The 27,371-nt window shown below is 38.7% G+C and overlaps 1 protein-coding gene across 1 annotated transcript in view; it reads left to right on the top strand.

Annotated features, from left to right (window-relative positions):
• HOMER1 (homer scaffold protein 1) overlaps positions 1-27,371 on the top strand; it is a 128,461-nt gene that overhangs the window by 80,894 nt on the left and 20,196 nt on the right. The window contains exons 6-8 of the mRNA XM_004613148.3: positions 12,804-12,960; positions 18,678-18,788; positions 19,838-19,918. Of these exons, the coding sequence (XP_004613205.1) occupies positions 12,804-12,960; positions 18,678-18,788; positions 19,838-19,918 (349 nt within the window). The remainder of the gene's footprint in view (positions 1-12,803; positions 12,961-18,677; positions 18,789-19,837; positions 19,919-27,371) is intronic.

Here is a 27,371-nt window from a genome sequence, read left to right as displayed (position 1 = left end):
ATCATGCTACCTGATCCTCACATGTGGATGTGATAACCACCAATATGTGGTCACATCTTGGCGCTGGAGCAATAGCACAGCGGGTAGGGCGTTTGCCTTGCATGTGGCCAACCCGGGTTCGATTCCTAGCATCCCATATGGTCCCCTGAGCACCGCCACGGGTGGTTCCTGAGTACAGAGCCAGGAGTAACTTCTGTGCATCGCCAGGTGTGACCCAAAAAGCAGAAAAAAAAAATGTGGTCACATCTTGAGTCCTCCATTGATGGGCACGTGTTGTTTTTTTGTTCTATAGTGAACATGGAAATGCATAACTTTCTGAACCTGTTTTCATATTCTGGATTTTATATTATGGACAAATAATTGAAATTTCTGGATTATATGGTAGTTATGGTAGTTCTTTTGTAATTTTTGGAGAAGACTCATATTGTTTTCTGTAGTGTGACGCCAATTTAATTCCCATCAGTAGTGCACCAAAAAATTTCCTTTTTTTCCACATCCTCAGCAACATTCAGAGTTTCTTGACTTTTTGATATATAGTGGTGCTTACTGATAAGAGGTGAAATCTCATTATGATTTTCATTTGCTCTTCCTTAGTGATGTACATTGGTATATTTTCGTGTGTCTTTGGCTGACTGTTTTATTTGGTAAAATGTCTGTTTAATCTTCAGCTTTTCTAATTGGTGCACATGGTTTTTGGATGTTGAGTTGTATTTTTCACGGTTTATCAGTGGTTTCAGATCTTTTGGGGGCTCTTGGGCTATTCCTGTTGGCATTTGTCCAGGTACTAATGGTTTTGATGCTCCAGCCTAGAGGCACTGGGGGGCCACCAGCATCAGACCTAGTATTGTTTGAGAAATATGTACTGGGGCTCAGTCTCAGGGCACTTGGGCTTACTTTAGGTCTGTTGAGGAGCAGTCTCCCCTTACTTGCTTTCAGATCTTATATTGAAATCTTCAATACATTCTGAATTAATTTTTGTATATGGTGTGAGGTGGTCTGTTGGGTTTATTTTTGCATATGGCATGATTATTTTTGTGTCTGGTTCATTCCTTTCTATGGCTGTCCACTTTTCCTAAGTATTTATCGAAGAGAATTTCCTTTATAAGCTCTTGGCTCCTTTGTCATCAATTAGTTGTCCATATATGTGTGTATTTATTTCTGAGCTCTTGATTCCATTCCATTGATCTGTGTCTAAGAGGCTCTTTCACTGGTTTTATGAATCATTTGTCTTTATTAAAAATTAGGGCTGAGCTGGAATTTTTGTGCTATCTAAAGTCATGTAGGGTAGTTCCCTAAAATGCTAGATGTTTTTATGACATAAAAATGATATATTTCAGAATCAAATCAGAATCCATCAATACTACTTTATAAGAATCATTTGTTTGCTTATTTCTTCATACCTTCATTAACTTGCTAAATTTCTTCTGAAATCTATACCAAAGTTTTAAAATTCATATAAGTAAACATCTATAATCCTAAAATGACTATAAAAGTTACTGAGTGCACACCTGATATAGCATTAGTTTAAATTTTACCTATTTGTTATTTGTAATTTGTGTCACTACTAAAAAATATTTCTCTTAAAATATTAAATGTTAGGTCAGTTAGGTTTTTTACATAGCTTTGTAAAGATTCTTTTAAGATTCTTTATTGCTTGTGTATATAGAAAAGACACTAACATTTTGTAGCTTTTATACACTTTTCTCTCAGGGTACTTATTCATAGGTTATTTATTTCTCATTTTCACACAGTGAAAATAGTTTTAATCCTAATTTCACAGATGAATAAACTGAGGTCAATGAAATTTTATACCTTGTCCAAGTCCTATAATTAACAGATGACTGGAGTCATGATTTGAGCCAAATCAGCAATTCCTGAGTCTATGCTATTTTTTATTGACATAAATTGACCTGAACATTGTGTTAGTTTTTAGTTATGCCTGGGCCTATATTTTAACCACTGTTTTATAATTCTTCTTAATAAGTATTAGAATATTCCTCATAATATATATTAGTATGTTCTTTATAATAAGTATCTAGACCATTAAAAACATGAATTATATAATTTGTTTTACATTCATATCTCCAGAGAAATCTACTGATGTCTTGTTTCCTTTATCAGAGTTAAGAGAAATTCTGTATTTTATCTGCCTTAGATACTTTTAGTACGATGCCATTATTTTTAATTCTACCAAGAAAAATAAGATAAATTATATCAGTTCTTCAAATTTACATAAGCATTGATATTAATGTATCTAAACTTTTGTACACATGTAATATATATAACATTAACTTAAGATGTTCCTGTAGCTTCATTATTTTCAGAGTACAACTCTTCTGACTTACTGTTTACATTTTGAAACACATTATTATTATTTTTGTTATTATTTTGGACACCAATGACATTGATGACACAGTGCTTTTCTTCACTGTCTCTAAGGTTATCTTCCAAATCACTCTCATATTTAAATTTCATTTCGGCCCTGAAATATCATTTCTCCCAATGTATTACCAAATGATTTCTAGTTCACTACAAGGACTCTGTTAAGACTTGCCAGCAAATATTATACCTTGATCAGTTTTTTCATAACTGTCTTTCTATATTGAATGTTATCTGTGTATGCTAAATTGTGAACAATTGAAAGGCAAAGTTAGACGAGGCAGTGTTTAGAAGCATGTGCCAGCAGGACATGGAACAGAACAATAAAAACACCTAATAAGATGACCCCAGGAGAAGAAAGCTAAGGAGTTGTAGCATTACTGTGAACTCTAAGAGACTCCTTGTTAAGCAAATAGAGACTTTGAGTGATACATTATACAGAAATCTTTTTTTTTTTTATTAGACTGTCTGGCATGACCTGAATTCTCTACTTATTGAAGCCCTCTTCATAATAAATACTGTTTATAAACATTGCAGCATTGTTGTTTTCATTTAAATAATTTTTTTAATTAAAATGATGACAAGTTTTAAACAAATAAACAAACAAAAAATACAGACTCTGAACTGTTGAAGAAAACCTTAGTTTCTAAGTGCACCTACCTTGGGTCAGTGTGAAGCACTGAGCTCCTAAAATGACACACAAGTGGAGTGAAATGCATGTTGGGTACTTTGTATTGACAGGAAAAGGATAGGCAGGTCTTGTGAGCAGGCAGTATTGTGGAGTCTCCAATAATGTGTCTTGCTTTCATTGTTAAAAGTGACCTCATAGCAATATGAGTGTCATATAGGAAAGCCTACTGCAGAGGAAGCATATGGTAAATGCTGCCTTCTAGAGACCCTAGTTGTGGATCCTGGGCCCAGAAAGGCAGCTTGCTGTAGTTCATGACCATTTACATACATGTTCATCCCATAGGTTAAATAGGTGCGTTGCTTATGCATTAGACTCTGATTAGTATTTGAAAGTGCTTCTAGATTTTACATGACGAAGTTTATGAAGTTGTTGTTCTTGACAAACTCTTATAAAGGAACACGATAAAATTTAGTTTTAGGAAACTTTCAAATGGTGTTCTTTTAGATTGTTTTTGAATTCCCTCATCTGATTTCCGGATCTGAATCCAATAGGAAACAAGCAGTTCTTTTTTAGGCAGGGAAATTTTACCACTCACAAGAATAAAGAATTATTCTCCCTTAATTCTAGCAGTCAGGCATGAAATCTCTGTGATATTTCCATCTCTCTGATTTACTAAGCAATGTAATGGTTTCTTTGTGGTCACTTTAATATAAAACTAGGCCTTAAAAAAAAAGAAAGAAAGAAAGAAAAAAGACCAAACCAGCAGTTAGAAAACCCTAAGAGTTTTAGAAAATTATTCTTGAAAAGTGAGATGTTAACTAAAAATGTTGATATTAGACTTATAAGAATATTAGGGTTGTATTGATCTGGAGACATAGTACAGTGGGCAAGGTGTTAGATCTGGTCCTGCATATGGTTCCCAGGAGTGACTCCTGAGCACAGAGGCAGGAATAAACCCTGAGTACTATTAAGTATCATGCTCCCTCAATAAAAATTTAGGTTTGAGTTAGGAAGATGGATCAGAGATACATTCGGTGCCTGTTCAGCATCCTGAGTCTGATCCTGAGCATTCTTGGTGTGGCCTTGGTGGCTGTGGAGCCCCCGAAAGATAGCCCTGGTAGCCCCTAATACTTCTGCATTTCTGGGCCTTAACATTGAACTATAAAGGTTGGTTAACAGTATCAGCAGGAGAGGCCCTCAAGACCCCTAAGAACTTCGTGAAAGTTCCCTGCCCCCATCCAAAATTAAAATGGACTTTCTCCCTCAAAATTGCAAATATATGCAAAATATTTTACATTTTTATAAGGCTGGACAGATCTGTGATAGCCAGTATAACTCAAGTAGCTTTCTTTTAAGATAGCCTTTGGAATTTATTGTATGTTGAGATTGTATAGGATATTCTAGTATGCTAAGTAGTGAAAGGAACATATGGAGAGACTATAAGAGAAAACAGAAAAATTGACAGCTCTCAAAAATATCCTGGTTTCTATGCTGTATTTTTACACTGTGCTTTCAAAAGATAGTTTTTAAATTGTCTACTCATACATAAGGAGCAAGAATGTTATAAAAGATTCAGATTTACCAACAAAGATAAAATTTGGATTGATATTACAAGATAGCCTAGAAAATATACTTTTGTTTACCTCGGAATTAAGTATAAGAAAATGCTGAAATGTGAAAAAGTTGAACATCTCTTTTGAGTACTTATTTCAGGATTACTAAGCCTCAAGTTTGGTTTCTTGTAGCCTTACATAATATGCAAAAAATGTATTTGCATTGTCAATTTTCTTTATTATTTTCTTGTTTCAGTACAATTGTTTGTTCTTGGGGACACTGTAAGGAAGAAAAAGGATAATAGAAATCTACTGGATAAATTTCCTATGTCCATATTTCACTACTTACTGTATTAGAGACTTAGGACATATTCATGAATATAAATTTCTGTACATCAGACTTAACCTGTTCTAGAGACCCTGTTTCTATTTCCTTCTGTCCAAAATGTGTTTTAATTATTTCTTGTCTGTGTCCTATGCCGTTCCTCAGGGTATCCCTGCCGCCGTAATCCTACCTCTCCTATCTACTGCTTATCAGCATCTCCAGATGCTCGTTCACCTCCTTCCTTTATTTTTGACTCTCTTATTATGTGTCACAACCATTCTATTTCCTGCCCACCCAGTCTTTTCCCATGCCAACAAACACAGACATGAATGGAGCAGCTTAGATACCATTCCACCCAGTCGAAGACCTGACCTTCCAGTTTGGGGGGTTGGTTTTTGTAATCCTATATTCACAGAAAGAGTATCTAGGAGTGCTTGAATAACTTTTTTTTCTTTTGGCAGTGTGATGATGTTTTTCTAATGATATGTATTTTTATAGAGTAAGTTTATGCTTTCTTCATTAGAGTTTAATGAGTTTCTGCAAATGTCTGTGGTACTGTTGCATCAACACCGAGGTAAAGGAGCGTGCAATCACTGTTCAAACCCTCTTCTGCAAGTTTGTGGTCATTTTTCTCTGAGGCCCTTGACAACCAGCCATTTGATTTTTGTCCCTACAATGTTTAGTTTTTCCCTGATGTGACATAGACTCCTACAGCATGTAGTCTTTTTTTTTTTAATTGTTCTAAAATACATAACATAAAATTCATATCTGAATCATTTTTAGTGTACCATTAAATAGCACAAATTTCATTCATATTGTTATGAATTGTTCTGGAATCTTTCTCTTCTTTATTTCTGTCTTGGGGCTACACCCAGTGGCGCTCAGAGCTTACTCCTGGCTCTGTGGTCAGGGATCATTCCTGGTGGTGCTCAGGGAACCATATAGGGTGTCAGATCCAACCTGGGACAGATCGATGCAAGGCAATTGCACTACCCTCTGTACTGTCTCTCCAGCTGGATCTTTAAAGTGTGTGACATAATAAGTTAATATCCATATACACTGTGAGATTCATTCTCTCTGAAGTAATTAGCATGTTACCTCAAGTCACTATTCATTCATTTTTTTTTCCTTTTTGGGTCACACCCAGCGATGCTCAGGGGTTACTCCTGGCTTTGCACTCAGGAATTACTCCTGGTGGTGCTTGGGGGACCATATGGGATGCCGGGCATCGAACCCGGGTCGGCCGCGTGCAAGTTGAACGTCCTACCCGCTGTGCTATCGCTCCGGCCCCGAGTCACTATTCATTCTTAAACAGTTTTACATTGCCAAAATATGTAGAAATCTTGGTTCTCTGTCTCTTTTTAAATTTATCCCTCTCCCCACTCCCCACACATGTTCCAGTTTGGCAAATTTCTATTAGTCTGGCTTTGAGTTTACTGGCTTTTATGAAGCTACATCTCTAGTTCACTGAGTTTGTCAAAAACGTTCTTCATCTATTATTATTACAGTTATTTCTAGCATTTACATTTGACATACTTTTTATCTCTCAGCTGAAATTCACCCATAAGGCCTATATCCTAGCTGTTCTAGATTCCTTGTTTGGTATATCTGACATTGGGGTCATTTCTGTATAATTCTATTAGTCACTTTGTTTCTTAAGAATATTTCTTTTATTTTCCCTTTTTTTTTTTTTTAAGAACAGAACATTCTATAGTGTTTCACTGAGACTACTTTGTGTATGACAGTAAATGAATGACTCTTCTTTTTTTTTTTCTTTTTGGGTCACACCCAGCTATGCTCAGGGGTTACTCCTGGCTTTGCACTCAGGAATTACTCCTGGCGGTGCTTAGGGGACCATATGGGATGCCGGGGATCGAGCCCGGGTCGGCCGTGTGCAAGGCAAACGCCCTACCCGCTGTGCTATCGCTCCGGCCCCATGAATGACTCTTCTGCTAGGCTCCTAACATAGGAGTCAGACCAGTGAACTCAGAGCTTGACCTGACTTTGAATTCATGTTGCTATGGTTACTGTGTTTATATCAGAGGCTTTCAATACCTCTAGCATTACCGTGTGCTTAGGGATGGGAACAGATTGGTAGATAGTTCTTATTAATGTTCGTGCTTTCCTCTCCACTTCAGTATTTTCAATTTGTATGTCTCAGAGGGGAATCTGTCTTTTATTTCTTGACTTTCCCCTAGTAAAAGACTATCAGTTTAGTTGGTGGGGGTAGCGTAGGAATCTCTTTTTATCCTTATCCTGCCTCCCTCTTGGTTAAGCTTTGCATCCTTTGAGTTCTCAGGGGTGGAACTTTATCCTTGATCCTATTTGGACCTCTTTTAGTTGTAGATAAATCCAGCCTTTCATTGGTCTTAAGTGGAAAAATCCTGTTCCCTATTCCCAATTTAGAGATCTTTGATAGTCATTTTTTTTTTCTTGTTTTTTGGGTCACAACTGACCATGCACAGGGTTACTCCTGGTTCTGCACTCAGGAATTAACTCCTGGCGGTGCTCAGGAAACCATGTGGGATGCTGGGATTTGAATCCTGGTCGGTCGCTTGGGAGGCAAATGCCCTACCCGCTGTACTGTGGCTCCAGCCCCCGATCTTTGATTGTCTTGAGATGAGGGTAACTGTTCTTCTCTGTTATTACAGAGTTTTATTTTCCTATTTGCTACCCAGCTAAAATGGATTTTCATCTATGCTTACAGGAGTAGGGGTAGGAGTAACAGGATTGGGGACTTTGACATTGACTTCCCTTCTCCCAGTGACTTAGAATTTATTATTTTTTTTTTAGTAGAGAAAAGTTCTGTCCAAACTTTATGGTTTTTCTGCAGTGGAGGCCCCCACCTTATTCAGGAATCAGTCCCTCACGCTCCTGTTCTGTGGAACTGGGGCCTCACACCGTGACATGTTGGTGTGTCCCGTATAACAGCCTGGAAGCTCTCCAGAACCCTATTTAGTTAGTTTTAGGTTCATAACACGCAGTGCACAGGGCTTATTCCTGGCGAGCTTGGGGTACGGGGCAGATGGTCCCCGAATTGAAGCAGGGTCAGCTGTGTGTAAGGCGAGTACCTTACCTACGTACTCTCTCCAACCCTTGTCCTTCTCTATTTTTTAATAGAAACTGACTACATAGACTGAAGTGATTCTTCACTCAACTTGCTTGACTGAAGTTGCTTAATGGTGACAGTGTTAAGTAACTGCAGCCCCTTTAGAAGCCCCTTTCAGCTGTGGGACTAAAAGTGCTAACCTCTTTGTCATGGTTGTTTTTTCTGATAGCCAGCTTTCCCATCATTCAGGATTTCCCAGACATCTTCTGTAAAGGCAAACTTGCTTTTGGTTGAAAGGGGCTTGTTATGAATAAGATGATAGATAATTTTATTATTATTTTTATTAGGGAATCACCATGACGTACAGTTACAGGCTTACAAACTTTCATGCTTGTGTTTCAGTCATGCAATGATCGAGTACCCATCCCTCCACCATTGCCCATTTTCCACCACCAATGGGCCCAGCATCCCTCCCACCACCCCCACCCCAACCCTCCACCCCCACCTCTGTGGCAGTGCATTCCCTTCTGCTCTCTCTCTTTTTTTGGGTGTTGTGGTTTGCAATAGAGGTATTGAGCGGCCATCGTGTTCGGTCTATAGTTTACTTTTGGCACGAATGGGTCCTTCCAACATCCTTTACTTGGTGTTCCCTTCCCTATCTGAGCTGTCTTTTCCTCCAGCATGTGAGGCCATTTTCCAAGCCATGGAGCAGACCTCCTGGTCCTTAGATGATAGATAATTTAATCTTTATAGCTCTGAACCAGTTTCAGGAACTGAAGGCAAAAAAAGACCAGTGGTGCAAAGGGCTAGAGTGCGTGCTCTGGATGAGGGAGACCTTGGTTCAATTCCACAGTACTTGGTTCGATTCCACCCAAAAACCACAGCATGGAGGTTTGATTGCTGAGCACTGCTGGGACCCGCTCTTGAGCACTGCAACAGTAGACTTGAGTACTGCCAACTCAAAAAGACCCTCCAAAAGAAAACAAAAATACTTTCCCCAAAGTATTATATCAGAAGATGTGCCCATTACTTTTATTAGGAAATTCCAAGGTTTTGGGCAGATGTGTGTGAGCCAGGATCTATAGACAAAGACCTGAATACGACTTACTTATAAATCACAGTATCACAGACACACAGGTTAGAGATTTCTCAAGCTACTTAGCCTACCAACCCTTTTCAGAAAATAATTACTCAGCATCCCCCCGGAAATCTACTTTGTTTAAGCAGACTGGAAACACCCCTAGTTGTACCCATGACTGCCAAGCTCCCTCTATTCTAGCACCCCCCTAGAGGCCGATATCGTACACTACGTAAAAAGGGGGGAGACAGTTCTATTAGTTTGCTCTGTAGGGCAGCACTAATAAACTAATAAATGTCACAGACTGGGTGGCTAAAACAGGAATTTGTTTTGTTGCTGTTGTCTGGGGTAGGTTTCTCAGAGGAAGATACTATAAAGGGTTTTTTTTTTTCCTTTCTCTTTTTTTCTCCCATTTTTGGTCTATACCCAGTGACGCTCATTGATTACTCCAGGCACTGCGCCTAGGAATTACTCCTGGCAGTGCTCAGGGGACCATATGGGATGCTGAGGATGGAACTCAGCAAATGTCCCACCCACTGTATTATTGCTCAGCCCCGAGGGATTGACTTTTCTAACACGTTTCCTTGGCTTGCAGATGCTGTCTTCAGGTGTGTTTACTTGATGGGCCTGTGTGGGTCTCTGCATCCTAATCCAGAAGGAGTCCAGTCAGAATGGATTAGGGCCCCATTCTGACTCTGTTCCCTCTTAATTCTTTTCTTAAAAGAGCGCTTCTCTGCCCAGGGTTGTAGTTCAGTGGATAAACACCTGCACTGAAAGTGTAAACCACAGGTTTGATTTCCAGAACTATGGGTTATGGTAGCCAAAATCCACTGTGACTGCTAAATACATGAAATGGACTCTTGGGACTGAGAAGCTGGATTTTTAACTATTATTATTATTATCATTATTTTTGGAGCAGTTTAAATGACTACAGCCAACTGGTGGCTCACATTTGGAGAGTGCAAAACTTGTCTGCAATATTTAAAAAAATATTTTAAAATATTTTTTTAAATGAACTTGTCTGCAATATTTAAAAAAATATTTTAAAATATTTTTTTTAAATGAACTTATTTGACGCACAAGGAACTGAGCGTCCAAGTGAGTCTAGGGAGAGATCACACAGTCATTATTCAAATCATTGTGATGAGTGACGAGTTCTTGAATTTTTCATGGACTTTACAGACTATAAAATAGAGCCTAGAGAAATAAAATATCAAACACTCACCTTCTAATCTAGTAGAAAGATGTGGTATCTTACTTTATAAGTAAATAATCTTTGACAAAAGAATTTTTAGAAACGTTCAAAATTATTTTTTCCTCTTATCTACATTTTCCATGGGTTTAATACTGCATTTAGCAAGTATTTAACTAATCCAGTTTGATTTTCATTGTCTTATTGAAGGGTCCATTTAAATACAGTTTATCTCAGGGGCTGGATTGATAGCACATCGGGTAGGACGTTTGCCTTGCACTCGGCTGACCTGGGTTCGATTCCCAGCATCCCATCTGGTCCCTTGAGCACCACCAGTAGTAATTCCTGAGTGCATAAGCCAGGAGTAACCCCTGAGCATTGCCAGGTGTGACCCAAAAAGCAAAAAAAAAAAAAAATACAGTTTATCTCAGTCACAGGGGGTATAGCTCAGTGGTCCAGTTCATGTCTTGCATGGGTGAGGTCCTAGATCTGACCCCTAACACCACCCCATACCATATCACCTTGATCCTTGGCTTCACAAGCATGCAACTCCCAGTACCACAACACACAAATACAACTTAACCTTAGGAGGAAAAGTCAGATTTTTTTTTAAACTGTAATTAGGTTAAAACAAATTTCTCAGCGCATACTTTGATTAGAAAGTATGATTCAGAAAAGTATTCTTCTGGAGAAAAGATATTTTAAAAACATGAAATATATTAGCTTCAAGAATAGAAATGGGGAGGCTGGAGTGATAGCACAGCGGGTAGGGCGTCTGCCTTGCACGCGGCCGACCTGGGTTCGAATCCCAGCATCCCGTATGGTCCCCTGAGCACCGCCAGGGGTAATTCCTGAGTGCAGAGCCAGGAGTAACCCCTGTGCATTGAAGGGTGTGACCCAAAAAGCAAAAAAAAAATTTTTAAAAAAGAATAGAAATGGGTTGTTAAACTGATAGCTTATCATTTGATTTTTTTTTTCTGGTCATGTTACTTAAGAGATTTAGAAAAAAAAATAATGTTAAACTAGGGTTAAACTGGTAGAAAAGTTGCAAAAACTGTTGAGTTACCAGCTCCCCTTAATGCTTGCATCTTGAGCAAACGTGACATAATTAGCAAAATGAGGAAATTTATAACATGGGTGCAATTTACTAACTAAACTAAAGACCTCAATTCTTACTGGTGTCCCTTTTCTTTTTTAGGAACCTACCCAGAATTTCATAAAACATTTAATTGTTTCTTCTTCATTTTCTCTATTCTGTTGTTTGGTCTTTGTATTTATAAAGAGTGCCAATTTTATAGAATGCTCTTCAACTTGAGTAATATGATTTGTTATACATTTTGAAATGAAGTCATACACTTTTAATAAGATTGATCTTGTATCTGTCACCATGCATTTGTATCAGGAGGTTAAGAGTATTGGCTTTCTTACTATTAGTAAGGATGAGCTATGGAAATCTTGATAATAGTAGGGAAACTTTTTCCTTTTTCATCGTATGTATTAAATTTATGATAAAACATCAAACCATCGATGCATTTACTTTGTGATATGAATGGTATTAAAAGCAAAACTGAAAAATAATTTTAAAAAGCTGTTATCAGGGGGCTGGAGTGATAATACAATGGGTAGGGTGCTTGCCTTGCACATGGCTGACCCAGGTGCAGTTCCCAGCACCCCACACCCCTGAGCCCCACCATGAGTGATTCCTGAGTGCAGAGTGAGGAGTAAGCTCTGAGCACCACCAGGTGTGGCCAAAAATATAAAAATAAAAAAGTTATTGTCATCACTTGGTAGTTAATGAGGGAAGATTAAAATTTTATTGATAGGAATGAAATATTTAATAATGAAAAAGAGGCACTTAAAAAACATCTTTTTAAATGAGGTACTTTTTCTTCATTATGAAGTTAAGAAAAAGAAAAGGGTCTTCCCAGCAAATGGAATTGTCTTTGTAATAGAAATATCATCTTGGTTAAGATACTTAATTCTGGGCAACTTATCAAATAGAGCATTAAATGAGGAAGCAAAGTGCTTTTGTTTTCTTGTTCTTTATGTTATACTGGAATTCTATCAGAAAGCAAATCATATGGAACCATTTCCTAGTGTTAGCCAGAATATAGTCAGAAATCAGCTTATTGTAGCAGATTTAAAATTTTTGGACATTTAAGTTCCAGATAAGATAACCAGCAGTCATTTCAAAAGAATACTACCATTCATATCTTGAATTTTATTGACATTTGACATCTTCATGCTTTATACAGGAATGAATTGTACTTCAGATTTTGAGGCTCTTGAAAATAACTAGTACATTATTAAATTTTATTCATGGCTTTTTTTTTTTAGGATATAATGTTTATTCTTCAAAAGAGAATGGTTAGAAAGTCTTCAATTTCACATGAAGCTTACTACTACTTTGTTTTTTTTTCTTCACTTCCTGGTTTGCTTTACTAGGAACATTTCCTTGAAGTATTTATGTTTTTATTATTTGGGCGTTGTCTTAGAAACATGGACTAGAACACAGATACTCTTAAGTACTGCTGTTCCTTCAAATAAACAATATTCAGCACAATGGATCAAATTTTCTTTTCTTTTTTTTTTTCAGTTCAGCAATCAGCAAACATTGGGAAGCTGAACTGGCTACCCTCAAAGGAAATAATGCCAAACTCACTGCAGCGCTGTTGGAATCCACTGCCAACGTGAAACAATGGAAACAGCAGCTGGCTGCCTATCAAGAGGAAGCAGAGCGTCTGCACAAGCGGGTAAATCCAGGGCTGCTGACCACGGGGATTTGTGAGGAACAGATTTCCTTGATCAGGAGGAATTTACGTGTAGATTCCACATAGGGATCTCTCCCAGAGACTTTCTTTGATTATCAGCAATAGTACAGTTGATCCTATACGTGGGATTATTTCACTTTGAAAAAAATATATTCTATGAAAATGATGTATGTACAGTTCCTGGAGTCTAAGGACATGATTTCTACGTTCTCTTATGCAACTTGTCAGCTGTGCAACTTTGGTGATGTAACTCCTTCTTTCTGCTCAGCCTGCTTACCTACAAATTAGAAATAAAAATAGATATCTGTCAAAATTAACTGAGAAACTGACTTCACATGTTGTTGAACTGAGTTATAATGATAGATGCTTCTATTATTTTATTTATATAGTTGCTATTTTTTTGTGGACTGGAGCGATAGCACAGCGTGCAGGGCGTTTGCTGACCCAGATTCTATTCCTCCATCCCATCCCTATCAGAGAGCCTGGCAAGCTATGGAGAGTATCCCGCCTGCATGGCAGAGCCTGGCAAGCTACCCATGGTGTATTTGATATGCCAAAAATAGTAACAACAAGTCTCACAATGAATACGTTACTGGTGCCCGCTTGAGCAAATCGATGAACAATGGGATGACAGTGCTACAGTACTATTTTTTGTATGTTGATGACAGGGACCTCCCAAGTGATTCTTGGGATCTTGAGAGCTACTTTGGACAGTACTTGGCCAGCTTGGCCTGGTAGGTCAGTGTGAGGGCATGAAAATGTAATGCAGGAAGTACATGGGGGCCCCCAGGGTCCATCCAGTGATGGTGGGAGGCCCTATAGTGCCAGGGATCAAATCCAGGTCAAGCACATGCAAGGCTTCCACTAAACCCCTGTTTCGTCTCCCCAGCCCTAGATTATTTTGTGAAGAAGAAAACTTTGGAAAATATCAGTAGATAGTTCTTTATGAAACTTATGATGTCGGCTGGGCTCAGAGGGCTGTACTGCGTGCTTTGCATGTGGCAACCTAGATTTAATTCTGAGCCTTGCGCTGATCCTCAAGAATAGCCCCCAAGTACAATCAGATGTGTCCTGCCCTGCCCCAACCGCAGAGAAACAGCAACAAGTAATATTTAAAGTTTAGGGACTAGAAAGATAGCACAGTTGATTGGACACTTGCCTTGCAAGCAGCCAATCCAGGTTCGATCCCTGGCATCCCATATGGTCCCCCATGCACCACCAGGAGTGATCCCTGAGTGCAGACCTAGGAGTAAGCCTTAAGCACAGCTGGGTGTGGCCCCAAATAAAACAAAATTTAAAGCATTAAAAAAATGTTATTGAATTAATATCAGTGTCTGATAGTAATGATATCAGAAGTCCAAGCAACTACTTATGTGAGTTTTTTAGGAACTGACTACATAGCTCAGTGGATTGAAAACATGCTTTGCAAGTGGAAGGCCTGCATGGTTAGATCCTGGCATTTCATAGTTTGTATGCATGAGCCGGAGCAAACCACCCACCATAACCACCATCCCTCTGCTAGCATGGAGCAGGAGTAGTCCCCAAGCATCACTCTTTGTGGCCCCCCAAAACAAAAATGAAATAGCTTTTAATTTAAGGTAATTGTTTGGGGAGAGGGTGGGTCACACTTGACTGTTCAGGGCTTACTCCTGGTTCTGTACTCAGGGACATTCCTTCAGGACTTGGGCAACCAATTGGGGTGCCTGGATCAAACTTGGGATGACTGAATGCAGACAGGCACCTTACCAACTGCATAAATTGCTGGCCCATTAAATAGCTTAACTTAAAAAATAATTAAGTAGAAAAGCATCCCACAGAAAGCAATGCCACTAATTTTCTTTTTCCAAAAAGATACCAAAGAAATGAATACTGTAGGTGACAGAAAATAGGCTTAGTACTAGAACTCAATTTAAGGAGTTTCAGTAGAATAGCAAGCAAAATAAAATAAAAGTGAAATGGACACAGGGAGGAAGAGTAGGAAACCCAAGGAAATGTCTGTGCTAGGTAAAATCAATTTATAAGGGAGAGTACAGAGTTTCCATTTTGCTAGATGAGAGTTCTGGAAATACCTTTCACAACAATGTGAATATACATAACAATGTTGAACGGTACTTTTAAAATGGTTAAGCAGGTGATAAATTTTGAGCTGGCCAGATAGTATAGTGGCTAGTGTGGCTTGCCTTGTATATCAAAACCCTGTTTGATCCCTGGCACTACATATGGCTCCCAATCACTGCCAGAATGTGGCCACCCTCCAGCCAAAATAAATTTTTTTAAAGGATGATAAATTGACTTAGTGGTGGGAGGATTGAGAAGGAGGGTATTGGGGTCCTTGGGGGAGGGAGATGGGTACACTGGTGATGTATGATGTTGGAATTATGTACATGAGAAACCATCATTAATAGTATTGTAAATCACAGATCCTTAATCGATTAAAGAAATTAATAAAGAATAATTTTTATGTTATGTATTGTAAAGAATGGAGCGGTAGCACAGCAGGTAGAGTGTTTGCCTTGCACGTGGCCGACCCAGGTTCAATTCTTCTGTCTCTCTCAGAGAGCCCGGCAAGTACTGAGAGTATCTCGTCCACACAGCAGAGCCTTGCAAGCTACCGTGGCATATTCGATATGCCAAAAAAGTAACAAGTCTCACAATGGAGATGTTACTGGTGCCCGCTCGAGCAAATGGATGAACAACAGGACAACAGTGCTATCGTTCTGTAGTAGTTAACATATGTCATAAGCAAAGAAATATTAAGGAGGTCAGGAAGGAAATCTTATATTATGTATCCCTTCCCTTAAAGATTTTTTTTTCTAAATAGAGAGTTGAATTTTATAGAATTTGAAGAATAGATTCATTATATTTTCTCACCTATTTATAATTTTGAGTGTTCATCTTCCCTTCCTGTAGATCTGAATTTTCATCAGGTTCCATTTCCTGTCGGCCTGAATAATTCCTTCTAACATTTTTGTACTGCAAGTGTACTGCCAACAAATACTCTCAGCTTTTATATGATACAATTTTGTCTTTGCAGTAGCAGGTTGTATTTTCCTGGTTTTTATTTGTTTGTTTCCACATAATCTTTTCATTTATACATTCGATATTGTAAATGATTTAACAGTTTAATGACTTGTAAAGTATCTTGGATTTGTAGAAGTGTAGACTGACTTCATTAGCATTTCAGTTTTGCCCTTCATCTCAGAATGAACCCTTAGTCTTAGGAAATCTTAGTCTTTGAGGCTGAGGTTTCCATGAAAATCTTACAGTATTTTCTAAAGCCCGGGAATTTAGCAGGATATAGACATCAGACTGACTCTTTTTCGGAAAGAACTGCTACGATTTAGCTCTTTCAGCCTTTCAGCTTTTTTCTGTCCTCCTGAACACCTCAGGTTCTTATCTGTGCACATTCAGTTCAAGGTTCAGCCAATATTCCAGAGCAGTCTTTGCGCCTATTATTATTCCTCAATTTCTAAAGCGGCCCCAAATCAGCCTTCTCTGGGAGATGAGACCATAAGCTGTGCAGCCAGACTGCAGAGTGCCTACTGGCTCAAAGGTGGGTTTCTCACCTATAATGCTTACTTTCTTCCAATATTTTTGTCCATTGTGGCCCTCAGTTGACTTTGACATTTTGTGGTTTGCAGTTGTTACCTGCAGAAAAATTCCCACCCCCCAAAAAAAAAAAATCCCATCTCCATCATTATCAAAGTTGATACTTTTCATAAGTTCATTATCCAGTGGGATAAAGAGTATAACATATTTAATGTTTATAGGCAAGAAGGAAGCAATTCCTGAGACTTGAAAACATGCTCTGTTTGTGTAGGTAGGGATGAGCTCTGAGAGTGTGTGCTAAGATGAGATGTAGGCTTTGGTAGGGTCTGAAAGATACTCAGAAGTGAGAAAAGACATTCTGTTTGAGTTAATGAGATGAGTTTGAAGCATACACTGGATGTGTTTGGCAGTGAAGACATAGTTAAGGAAGTCAGAGCCTATGAATGGAAGACTGGAGATTTAGATTTGGTGTTATAACAAAAAGATTAGCTGGGGCTAGAGCCATAGCACAGTGGGTACAGCACTTGCCTTGTATGCAGCTGACCCAGGTTTGATCCCTGGCATCCCAAATAGTCTCCTGGCACTGCCAGGGGGAAGCCCTGAGCACCACCAGGTGTGGCCCAAAAACAAAAAACAAACCAAAAATAAGATGAGCCAATGAAAGTCCTTGAATGAGGAGTCACACAATCGTAGATGAATGCTAGCTGTTTGAAGACTAGATAAAAGTAGACATTATAATTATGCTCATAGGCAGGCCACTGAGTTTTGTTTATTTTGATGAGGGCCAGTTCATCAGTGCTTGGGGCCACCAGGGACATACACATATACGCGTATGCATGCGTGTGTGTGTGTGTGTGTGTGTGTGTGCACGCGCGCGCACACACACACACACACACACACATCTGAGTCCATCTATTTAGAGTGTTTTGAAATGGTATACCTTTAAGGGACAGTGCTCTGTTCTCTCAAAAACTATCAAATGAGGGTGAGAGAGAGCAGGAGGAGATGAGTGCATGATTTGCATTGGTGGCTCGGGTTTGATTCTTGGTACACATGGTACCCTTATAATCTCTGGGAAGTTGCTCCTGGAGAGTATCACCAGGGCCAGGGCTAGTCTATCAGTTTTGGATGTAGCCAAAATAAAACATGACAACCTATATATACATATACATATTCATATATACATATTCATATATATATAATGCTCACTAAAGTTTATTTTGCAATTTGGATCCTCAGCAAATTCTTTTATTTATTTATTTTTCCTTTTTGGGTCATACTTGGTGTTGCACAGGAGTTACTCCTGGCTCTGCACTCAGAAATTACTCCTGACAGTGCTCAGAGGACCATATGGGATGTTGGGAATTGAACCTGGGTCAACCATGTACAAGGCAAACGCCCTACCCACTGTGCTGTGGCTCCAGCCCCTCTCAGCAAGTTCTTAACTAAAAACAATACTTTTGTCAAAAGATTACACTGTTGATCTGAAAGAATTTTAGTGTTGAATGATTTAAATTGTATTTTAAGCATATCTTTTCTTTCCGATGCCCTTACATTTTGGAAATGTATTTGAAATTTTTTTCTTTTCTGCAAGGCTAGTTTTCAGAACACATTTAATTTAAAAGCTACAGATGGATGGCAGATGGTTATATCTGATTTCAAATGTATTTTCAGAAGGAATTTTTTAGACTTACTGTAAATCGTTTCTACTAGTATTAACCAGTTTAAGTGGGCTTTTTTTTGTTTGCTTTTAAGCCACAACCAGTAGTCCTAGGACTTATTTATTCCTGGCTCTGTGCTCAGGGATCTCTCCTTGTGGGGTTCAGAGGATCATATGGGGTACCAGGGATCAAATCTGGGTCGGCTGCATGCGAGTTAAAAGCCATACCTAATATACTGTTTTTTTCAGACCCTCATGATTTTTCAGAGCCAAGTCACATCAATAATTATTTCTGTTGGTCATTTTCCTTTGTCTTAAACATGTATGTCCTTATAGAATCTTTATTCTACTTCATGTATCTTACTAATTTACAAAATTAATTTGTATATATTCAGAATTTATTATTCATCTGTTAGGAATTTGTTATATCTATAGCAAGAAATCCTTGAAATTGTCATATAATTTGATTTGTGTTCTTATTTAATTTTAGGTGACGGAACTTGAATGTGTTAGTAGCCAAGCAAATGCAGTGCATACCCACAAGACAGAATTAAATCAGACAATACAAGAACTGGAAGAGACACTAAAAGAAAAGGAAGAGGTATTTGCTACATTCTTTTAATTTATAATCCAGCTGGACTACTTCCAGAAAATATTAGACTCTGTCACAGTCAAAGGTATTTTGTAGAATAAGAGTGTGTATTTGTATTATTAATTATTTTTTAAGATAGGACATGTTCTGTTGCTGACTTTTTTTCTTTTCCTTTTTACATTTTTAAATTGAGATGATGCTAGTTTACAGGATTGCATGAGTGTTAAAGGTACAGTTTCATACTTCCTTGAAATGTATCTTACCACAGTTCAAGGAAGAATACCAGCATCCCTCTACCACAGCTCATTGGGCCCCTTCTCTCTGTCAGTTAACTTTCTCTCACCCTTTTAGTGTTTTTTTCTTTTCTTTTAAAAAAATTTTGTTTTGAGTCACACCTGACAGTGCTCAGTACTTAGTCCTAATTCTGCACTCAGGAATCACTCCTGTCTGTGCTCAGGGTGTTGTATAGGATTCCAGGGCTCAAACCTGGGTTGGCCACTTGCAAGGCAAATGCCCTACCTGCTGTGCTATCACTCTGGTCCCCCTTGTGATATTTTCCTCAGATGAAATTTTTCTCAAGTCATGTTAGATGTGTTTATGTTTTCCCATCCTTGTTTCTATTGTTATGCATTATGGTAAGTCAGTCAAACTCAGATCCTGCCTATTACCATCCATCTCAGAGCTGAACTCATCAAATCAATAGAAAACAATTAGAGGTCAAATGAATTTTTACAATCTGTCGTTTTCTCAGGGTTCTGGTTAAAGGATTTAATATCCTAAGGAAGAATTATGTTCACCCAGCTTGAAGTTGGCTAAAAATGTTCAGTTGTTTCTGAGCAGGCCTCAGACAAAGCCTGGAGGAAAGCTTATTTGCTTCCTGGTGTCCTATACTAGACATCACACCTCTAAAGATGAATTCCACCCTCTAAGGGTCAGCATAAAGGGACATTTGAGAACCATTTTTTCCCTGGGGAAATAATTTCAGGAAAAAATAAAGTATTCTCTTTCTTGCTATCATGTAAATGTTGTTCTTAAAGATATTACTTTACCGTTTCTAGGAAATAGAAAGATTAAAGCAAGAAATTGATAATGCCAGAGAATTACAAGAACAGAGGGACTCTTTGACTCAGAAACTACAGGTAAGCCATAGCAGAAGATATTTTCATTGCTGCAGGGAGAGACATAAATCATTCCTTCACAGAGTCATTTTTCTTTCATCCTGAAACTTTATTTTGTAATTTTCAGTCATTTTTCTTTTCTAGGGCTCTTGATTCATACCTTATCTTTGATTTTTTTTCCTCAACAGTTACTTGATAACTTAATCTAGAAAGCCTGTCATCCTAGATGGCCATTTGTTTTTATACCTTCTACTTTGAAAAACATTCTAAATTTAAAGAAAATTTCTCAAATGCATTACATTCAGTATAAAAATTTTGTTTATTTTTTCTCTCTACTGAAAACTGATGTGAAAATAATAGCAGTAATTGTTACCAAATGGAAATTAAATTAACTGTTCTTTTTCTTTTGTCAGTTTAATTTTACTTACATTTTTCTACATAAATAGAAAGCTAACTGATTCTAATTATACACAAATGTCCGATGTCAGTGGTGGTCAACTATGATTAAAGTCTATTTTTTTAAATTCATTAAAAGTCTTCTTTCCAAAAAGAAATTTAAAAAAAATTATTTTATTTAAAAATTTAAAGAAAATTTTTTATAGTTTAAATAGTAATGTTACGGTAGTATTTAAGTTTATGATATTATTGTACAGATTATTATGTACCACTGCCACCGGAGTGTCAGTGACCCTCCATCTGTCCCTATGTCACCTCCAGTTCAATATTACTTCCCTCCCACCTCTGCCCCATTGTTTGTTGACTGACAGTTAAGATTTTGGTGCATGCTATTATCTCCCTTTGTACTACACATGTACTGATCCTCCACCTATGTTCCCGTGTTACTTTCAGTCAGCCTATTCATAAGATACTTTTCTTAGATCTCTTCCTTGAAGGTAAAGAAGGGATAGCATTTGAAGTAGATATGAGATGTATAGAGTGTGGAATTTGAGCTAAAGGAACTGAAAACTCAGTGGGACCTGAAAACCTAGAATTAGAAGCCAGCTAGTTTGAATAAGGATGGCCAATTTAAGTAGTCGGTAAATGAGTATTTACTTTGTACCAGAGACTGTTAAAGGGACTACTTAAATAATGCATTGGATCATATAATAGTCATATGAGGAAACAGTGGCATACATAGGTTAACTTGTCCAACTTACGCCTAAATGGACTGTACTGAAAAAAAAAAACTTGTTTCCTAAAGAAAACAGATTCTTCTTATGAAATAAGTATTTTTCCCATCTCTGACTTTAAGCAATCTGGGGGAAATGAGATCATTTGTTTTCGTTTGCCTATTAAACGTTGTTTCTGCATTTTAATCATCACTGTAGATTAGTGCTTCTCCAGTAAAGGCAGGTTTGTGCCACGGGGGACAATTAGCAATGTGTGAAGAAATTTTTGTTTTTCACAATTAGAATGATGCTACTGAAATCTAGTGGGTTATAGCTGAGGATGTCCTTAAACATTGAAACTGAGAATGTCCTTAAACATTGAATAATCCAGTCAAAAGTTACAGTATAATTTATGTACACATATGTTGATTTTCACTAGTGCACACCTGAAGTATATTTATTGTTGTTATCTTGGGTTTTGGGACCACACCCATTGGTGTTCAGGGACTATTCCTGATTTGATGGTGAGGATCACTCCTGATAATGCTTAGGGGACCATGTGGTACCAGGAATGAAAACAAACTCAGGTCTCCTGCCTGCAAAGCATGTGCTCCAGCTCCTTGAGCTTGAAGCATATGTTTATGCAATGTATATGCAATGTTAGTTTCAATTTACTTTTTGAAAAGTGAATTTTCAGCCATAATGCCGTGGTTGACAAACCCTGATATAGCACCAACATTTGACAACATTTGAAGCTTGTCATCAGTCTGAAAGAAATGAAAGCTCAGTCTAGTACTGTCTTTTGTTGGCTTTGGTTTGGCTTTCATTTCTGGAATCCTTGTTATGATTCAGGTTTATGGTAAACACCTACATAAGATCTAATTCACACATTAACAGGTGTGGTATTCTCCAATTTCAGAGAGAAGGAGCTAATTCAAAAGTGTTATTGGGCCTTAATCTAGGCACTTACATAGAAAGAGTGTTTGTATCCCAAAGTCTCTGTTTGCCCTATAATAGACCTTTAGATGGCAAATGGCAAAACATCCAGGCCACACATATAATTCTTTTTTTAAAAAAGCTTCAATTCTGAGATGTTCTTGGGGCTGGAGCAATAGCACGCGGGTAGGGCATATGCCTTGCACGCGGCCAACCCAGGTTCGATCCCTGGCATCCCATATGGTCCCCCAAGCACTTCCAGGAGTAACCCCTGAGCGTCGCTGGATGTGACCCAAAAAGCAAAAAAAGAAAAAAAAAGCTTCAATTCTGTCCCATCAGTTTATTTACATTGTTCCAGAAAAAACGAGATTCTTCACTTACATAAAAATTCAAGGGCTTGAGAGAGAGTTTCATGGACTTTAGCACATGCTTTGCATGCAGGAAGCCCTCATTCAATTCCCTGTACCACATGACTACCCAGGCACCTAAACCAGGGTTAGTACTAGAGTATTGCCAATTGTAGCCCTCAAACACAAACAAAAACATCCCCCAAATTCTAAGTATGTTTTATGTTCAAGAGAGCAGTAATTTGGGGCTGGAGCAATAGCACAGTGGGTAGGGCGTTTGCCTTGCTTGCAGCCGATCCGGGTTCTATTCCCAGCATCCCATATGGTCCCCTGAGCACCGCCAGGAGTAATTCCTGAGTGTAGAGCCAGGACTAACCCCTGTGCATCGCCAGGTGTGACCCAAAAAGAAAAAAAAAAGAGAGAGAGAGAGAAAGAGCAGTAATTTAATGGTACTTGAAGTTGTACAGACCAGTTCTTACTTATTCTTTCATAGAATATCAAAACTCCATAGCAGAGGCTAGAAGTATAGCTCACTGAGCGAATGTGTGCTTTGCATGCCTAAGGCCTATTCCAGCCTGGCACACTCGGTCCCCCACGGACCTGTGGGATTGACCCTTGAGAACTGCCAAGTGTGTCTCCAAACCAACCTGCCAGAAATGGGGCAGGGAAGCTTTCAGAAACCCTAAAGATGAATTCTGAATGCCAAGTTACAGACATTACCTGTAAGAAACTTTTTAAAAAAATTTAATTTCAAAAAGTAGTTCATAATATTTGATTACATTTAATATTCAAGGGGCTGGAGAGATAGCACAGCGGGTATGGCGTTTGCCTTGCACGTGGCCGACCCGGGTTCAAATCCCAGCATCCCATATGGTCCCCTGAGCATGGCCAGGGGTAATTCCTGAGTGCAGAGCCAGGAGTAACCCCTGTGCATCGCCAGGTGTGACCCAAAAAGCAAAAAAACAAAAAAAAAACACCAAAAAACATTTAATATTCAAACACCAATCCCATCACCATTACACCTTCCCACCACCATATTTCGGGTGTTTCCATCCCGAACCCCAGTCTCTGCCCAAAGAAGAACTGAAATAATATTTCCCTCTAAAGTTGGTTGTCTCCTACGTTGGACCCCATCAGATGTGGCTCGGTACTCTTGGAGTCTGGGTAGGGTGTGTCCTGTGAAGTGTCCAGGAACAGGTTCACTTGTGGGTGAGGCTCAGCCCGAGCATGTGGAGACTGGCCGTGAGCATGGCAGCAGTTGAATTCTGGAGGTTTTTGACTGCCAGGGTTGTAAGGAACTTTGAAAATACTAAAATACATTAAGATTTTGCATCACTGTAAAAATAAATGTTTCTACTTAAAAAACCAGCTTCATATTTCTCATTTTCAATACAATATGTGGAATCCATTCTAACATTTTTCATTTCTGTAACTCTTCAATACTGAGAAACCTGATTCCTATGCTCTATGCTATGTTTACTTCTTTAATCCAAGAAAGCACAGGAAGTCGTTTGGAATCACCAATTCATACCACTACAAAAAAGGAAATAGCAAACAAAGTCCTACCACAAGACATTAGTATAATTTTTTAGCCTGTAAGGTAAAGACCAAAAAAATTATACTAATGTCTAATTGTAATAGAACTAAATTCTTTAGTTCTTCCACCATCCCTCTTTAATTGGTTAATTTATTTGACACATAATTATACTTTTTTGTTTTGTCTTTTGTGGGGTTTTTGTTTTGTGTGTTTGTTTTTTGGGGGTCCACAACTAGTGATGCTCAGAGGTTCCTCTTGACTCTGTACTCAGGACTCAGTCCTTGTGGTGCTTGGAAGACCATATGGGATGCTGGGGATCGAACCTGGGTCAGCCACATGCAAGACAACATGTATTATCTCTCTGGCCTCCGTATTTTAATGTTTTTTATTTCTGTGGAGGTATTTGGGCCACACCCATTGGTGCTTGGGGCTTACTCTGGCTCTGTGCTCAGGGATCACTCATGGTGGACTCGGGGAACCATACAGGGTACCTGGGATCGATCCCAAGTCAGGCACAAGCAAGGCAAACATCTTACCTGCCATACTATTGCTCTGACCCCAATTGTGCTTATTTGTGTCATATTACATTTTAGTATTTTCTTCCTGGTCTTTATAGACGTATGATTTTATTAAGTATATGAAACATTTACAAACTGGAGTGATAGCAAAGCGGGTAGGGCATTTGCCTTGCACACGGCCTACCTGGGTTCATTCCTCCCACCCCTCTCGGAGAGCCCGGCAAGCTACCGAGAGTATCCCGCCCGCACAGCAGAGCCTGGCAAGCTACCGGTGGTGTGTTCGATATGCCAAACACAGTAACAACAAGTGTAACAACAAGTCTCACAATGGAGACGTTACAGGTACGCACTTGAGCAAATCAATGAACAACGGGAGGACAGTGGGCAGATGAAACATTAACATAACATATATATGTGTGATATTATTAAGTATATGAAACACTAACATAACGTTAATCCCCAAAACAAAAAAATAAATAAATAGAACAACAACAACCAAAAGAATAACCCCAATATTCTAAATTCCTCTTTTGTACTCTGATTTGCTTGGTTTTGTGGCCACACCTGACAGCCCTGGGCTTACTCCTGGCTCTGTGCTCAGGGATCATTCCTATGATGCTTGGGGGACTGTGTGGTGCTGTGGATTAAACCCAGGTGAGCCGTATGCAAGGCAAATGCCTTATCTGCTGTACTATCTCTACAGCCTCGGCACTTTGATTTTTTTTCCACCTAATATATATCCTAGAAATTCTTTACACTGTGTCGTTGATGTTTTTCATTCCTTTTTCACTGTTGCTTCACTGATAGATCTGATAGTTTATTCACCCATTATTTAGGTTGTTTCTAGTGTTCTGCAATAGTACTGCAATTAATAATTTAGTTACTAATACTAGAAATATATCCTCAGGGTAAATTTGTTTGTTTGTCTGAGGGCTCACTCAGGGATTACCCAGGGATCATTCCTGGCAGTGCTCAGGGACCATATTTGGTGCTGGTAATAGAATGTTAAAGTAGGTGCCTTGACACCTGTACTGTCTCTCTGGCCCCCTTCAGAGTTAGTTCTTAGAAATCAGATTTGTTTTTGTTTTGTTTTGTGGTTGCGCCCAGTGGTGTTCAGGAGCTATTCCTGACCCAAGGCCTAGTGGTGATGCTTGGGGTTCAAGCCGGACTGGGGGTAACCCAGCTGTCTCTCCAACTCTGGACCACGAGATTTCGAAGAGAGACGGTCAACACATGGTTTAATTAAATATTGTCAGTTCATTTTCATAATTGATTGGTCAGTTTCCACTTCTGCCAGCAGTGTGGTTAAGTCCCTGTTCCTAGTCTCACCATCAAACCTTATAATAAAGTATGGATTGTGTATTCTTGTCTTTTGCTACTGTTTCTGTAGAGTTGCTATTCTGTTTTCCAGAAAATGTCAAGGGTTCTAATATGACTGTGATTATATTACACACGTTTCTGCGTTTGTCAGTGTTTTTGACCTTTAAAGTGAAGTTACTGATTTATGAACTAGTGATGTTTCCTCCTTTCACTTTAGCTTGTGAATCATAGATGGCTCTTTTCCAGATTTATTTTGTAGAGGAATTTGGTGGGGGTCTTTTTGTTTTTGGTCTTTTGAATCACATCCAGCAATGCTCAGGGGTTACTCCTCACTCTATACTCAGGAAATACTCCTGGTGGTGCTCTGGGGACCATATAGGATGCTGGGGATCGAACCCGGGTTGGCTGTATGCAAGGCAAACACCCTACTCACTGCACTATCCCTCCAACCCTGTGGAGGAATTTGTGCATATTTTTGTCTAGTATATTTTGGTTTCATTTATTACATTCAGATTTTTTATTCATTTGGTGCTTATTCTTTTGTGTATAGTATAAGATAAAGATTTAACTTTATCTTTTTTAAATGTTTTTATTTTAAATTTGTTTATCTTTATTTTGTTTTGGGGCCATACCAGTAGTGCTTAGGACTTATTCCTGGCTCTGTGCTCAGGGATCACCCTTGGTGGGGTTCAGGAGCTGTCTCCAGTGCTGGATCTGCTGTGCTTCAACTGCATATAAGACAAGTACCTTACCCACTGTATTATCCTTCAAACCCCTGAATGTAGAATTATTTACATCTTTATTTAAAATGTTGTCCATTCAAACATTTTAGATTTCCAGTTTTCAGATGTATATTAACTCCTTTTGTTTGTTTTATTTTGTTTTGGGGCCACACCCAGCAGTGTTCAGAGCTGACTCCTGGCTTTGTGCTCAGGGACCATTCCTGGAGGGCTTGGGGGACAGTATGGAGTGCTGGGGATCTAACCAAGGTCAGCTGCATGCCTGCCAAGCACCCAACCCACTGTACTGTCACTTCGGCCACAAATATGTATATTAATTTTTTTTTGGTTTTTTTTTTTTCTTTTTGGGTCCACCTGGCAATGCTCAGGGGTTACTCCTGGCTCTGCACTCAGGAATTATCTCTGCTGCTGCTCAGGGTTTCTGTTTAGAACTTCCTATTCTATTTCAGTAGTCATTCTATTCACAGTACCACACTGCCTTAACTGTAAAAGAATTACAGTTTATTTTAATATTGGTAGGGTCAATCACTCATCATAGTTCTTATTTTACATTGTTTTTGTAAGTATTCTTGCATTTATTTTTCCATATAAGTTTTAGTAATAATTTTTCCCCGGATCTGTAAATGTGATTTATTAACGGATTTTCTGACTTTGAATCTGACATTGCTAGAATAATTCCCACCTAATTATAGTGCATTATTTCCTTAACGTGGCACTAGATTTTTTTTTTCCGTATTACTTATAATTCCTACATGAAATTATTTGTTTGTGATGAGAAGTATGTAATTTTGTTCTTTGGGGGCATATGCTGTTTTAATACTATTTAGTTATCGGGGCTGGAGCAATAGCACAGTGGGTAGGGCGTTTGCCTTGCACGAGGCCAACCCAGGTTCAATTCCCAGCATCCCATATGGCCCCCTGAGTACTGCCAGATGTGATTCCTGAGTGCAAGCAAAGCCAGGAGTAA

Source organism: Sorex araneus, chromosome 1, assembly GCF_027595985.1.
Source record: "Sorex araneus isolate mSorAra2 chromosome 1, mSorAra2.pri, whole genome shotgun sequence".
NCBI classification, from domain to species: domain Eukaryota; kingdom Metazoa; phylum Chordata; class Mammalia; order Eulipotyphla; family Soricidae; genus Sorex; species Sorex araneus.
The sequence above is the reverse complement of the archived record's forward strand: the minus strand, read 5'-3'. Positions and strand labels throughout refer to the sequence as shown.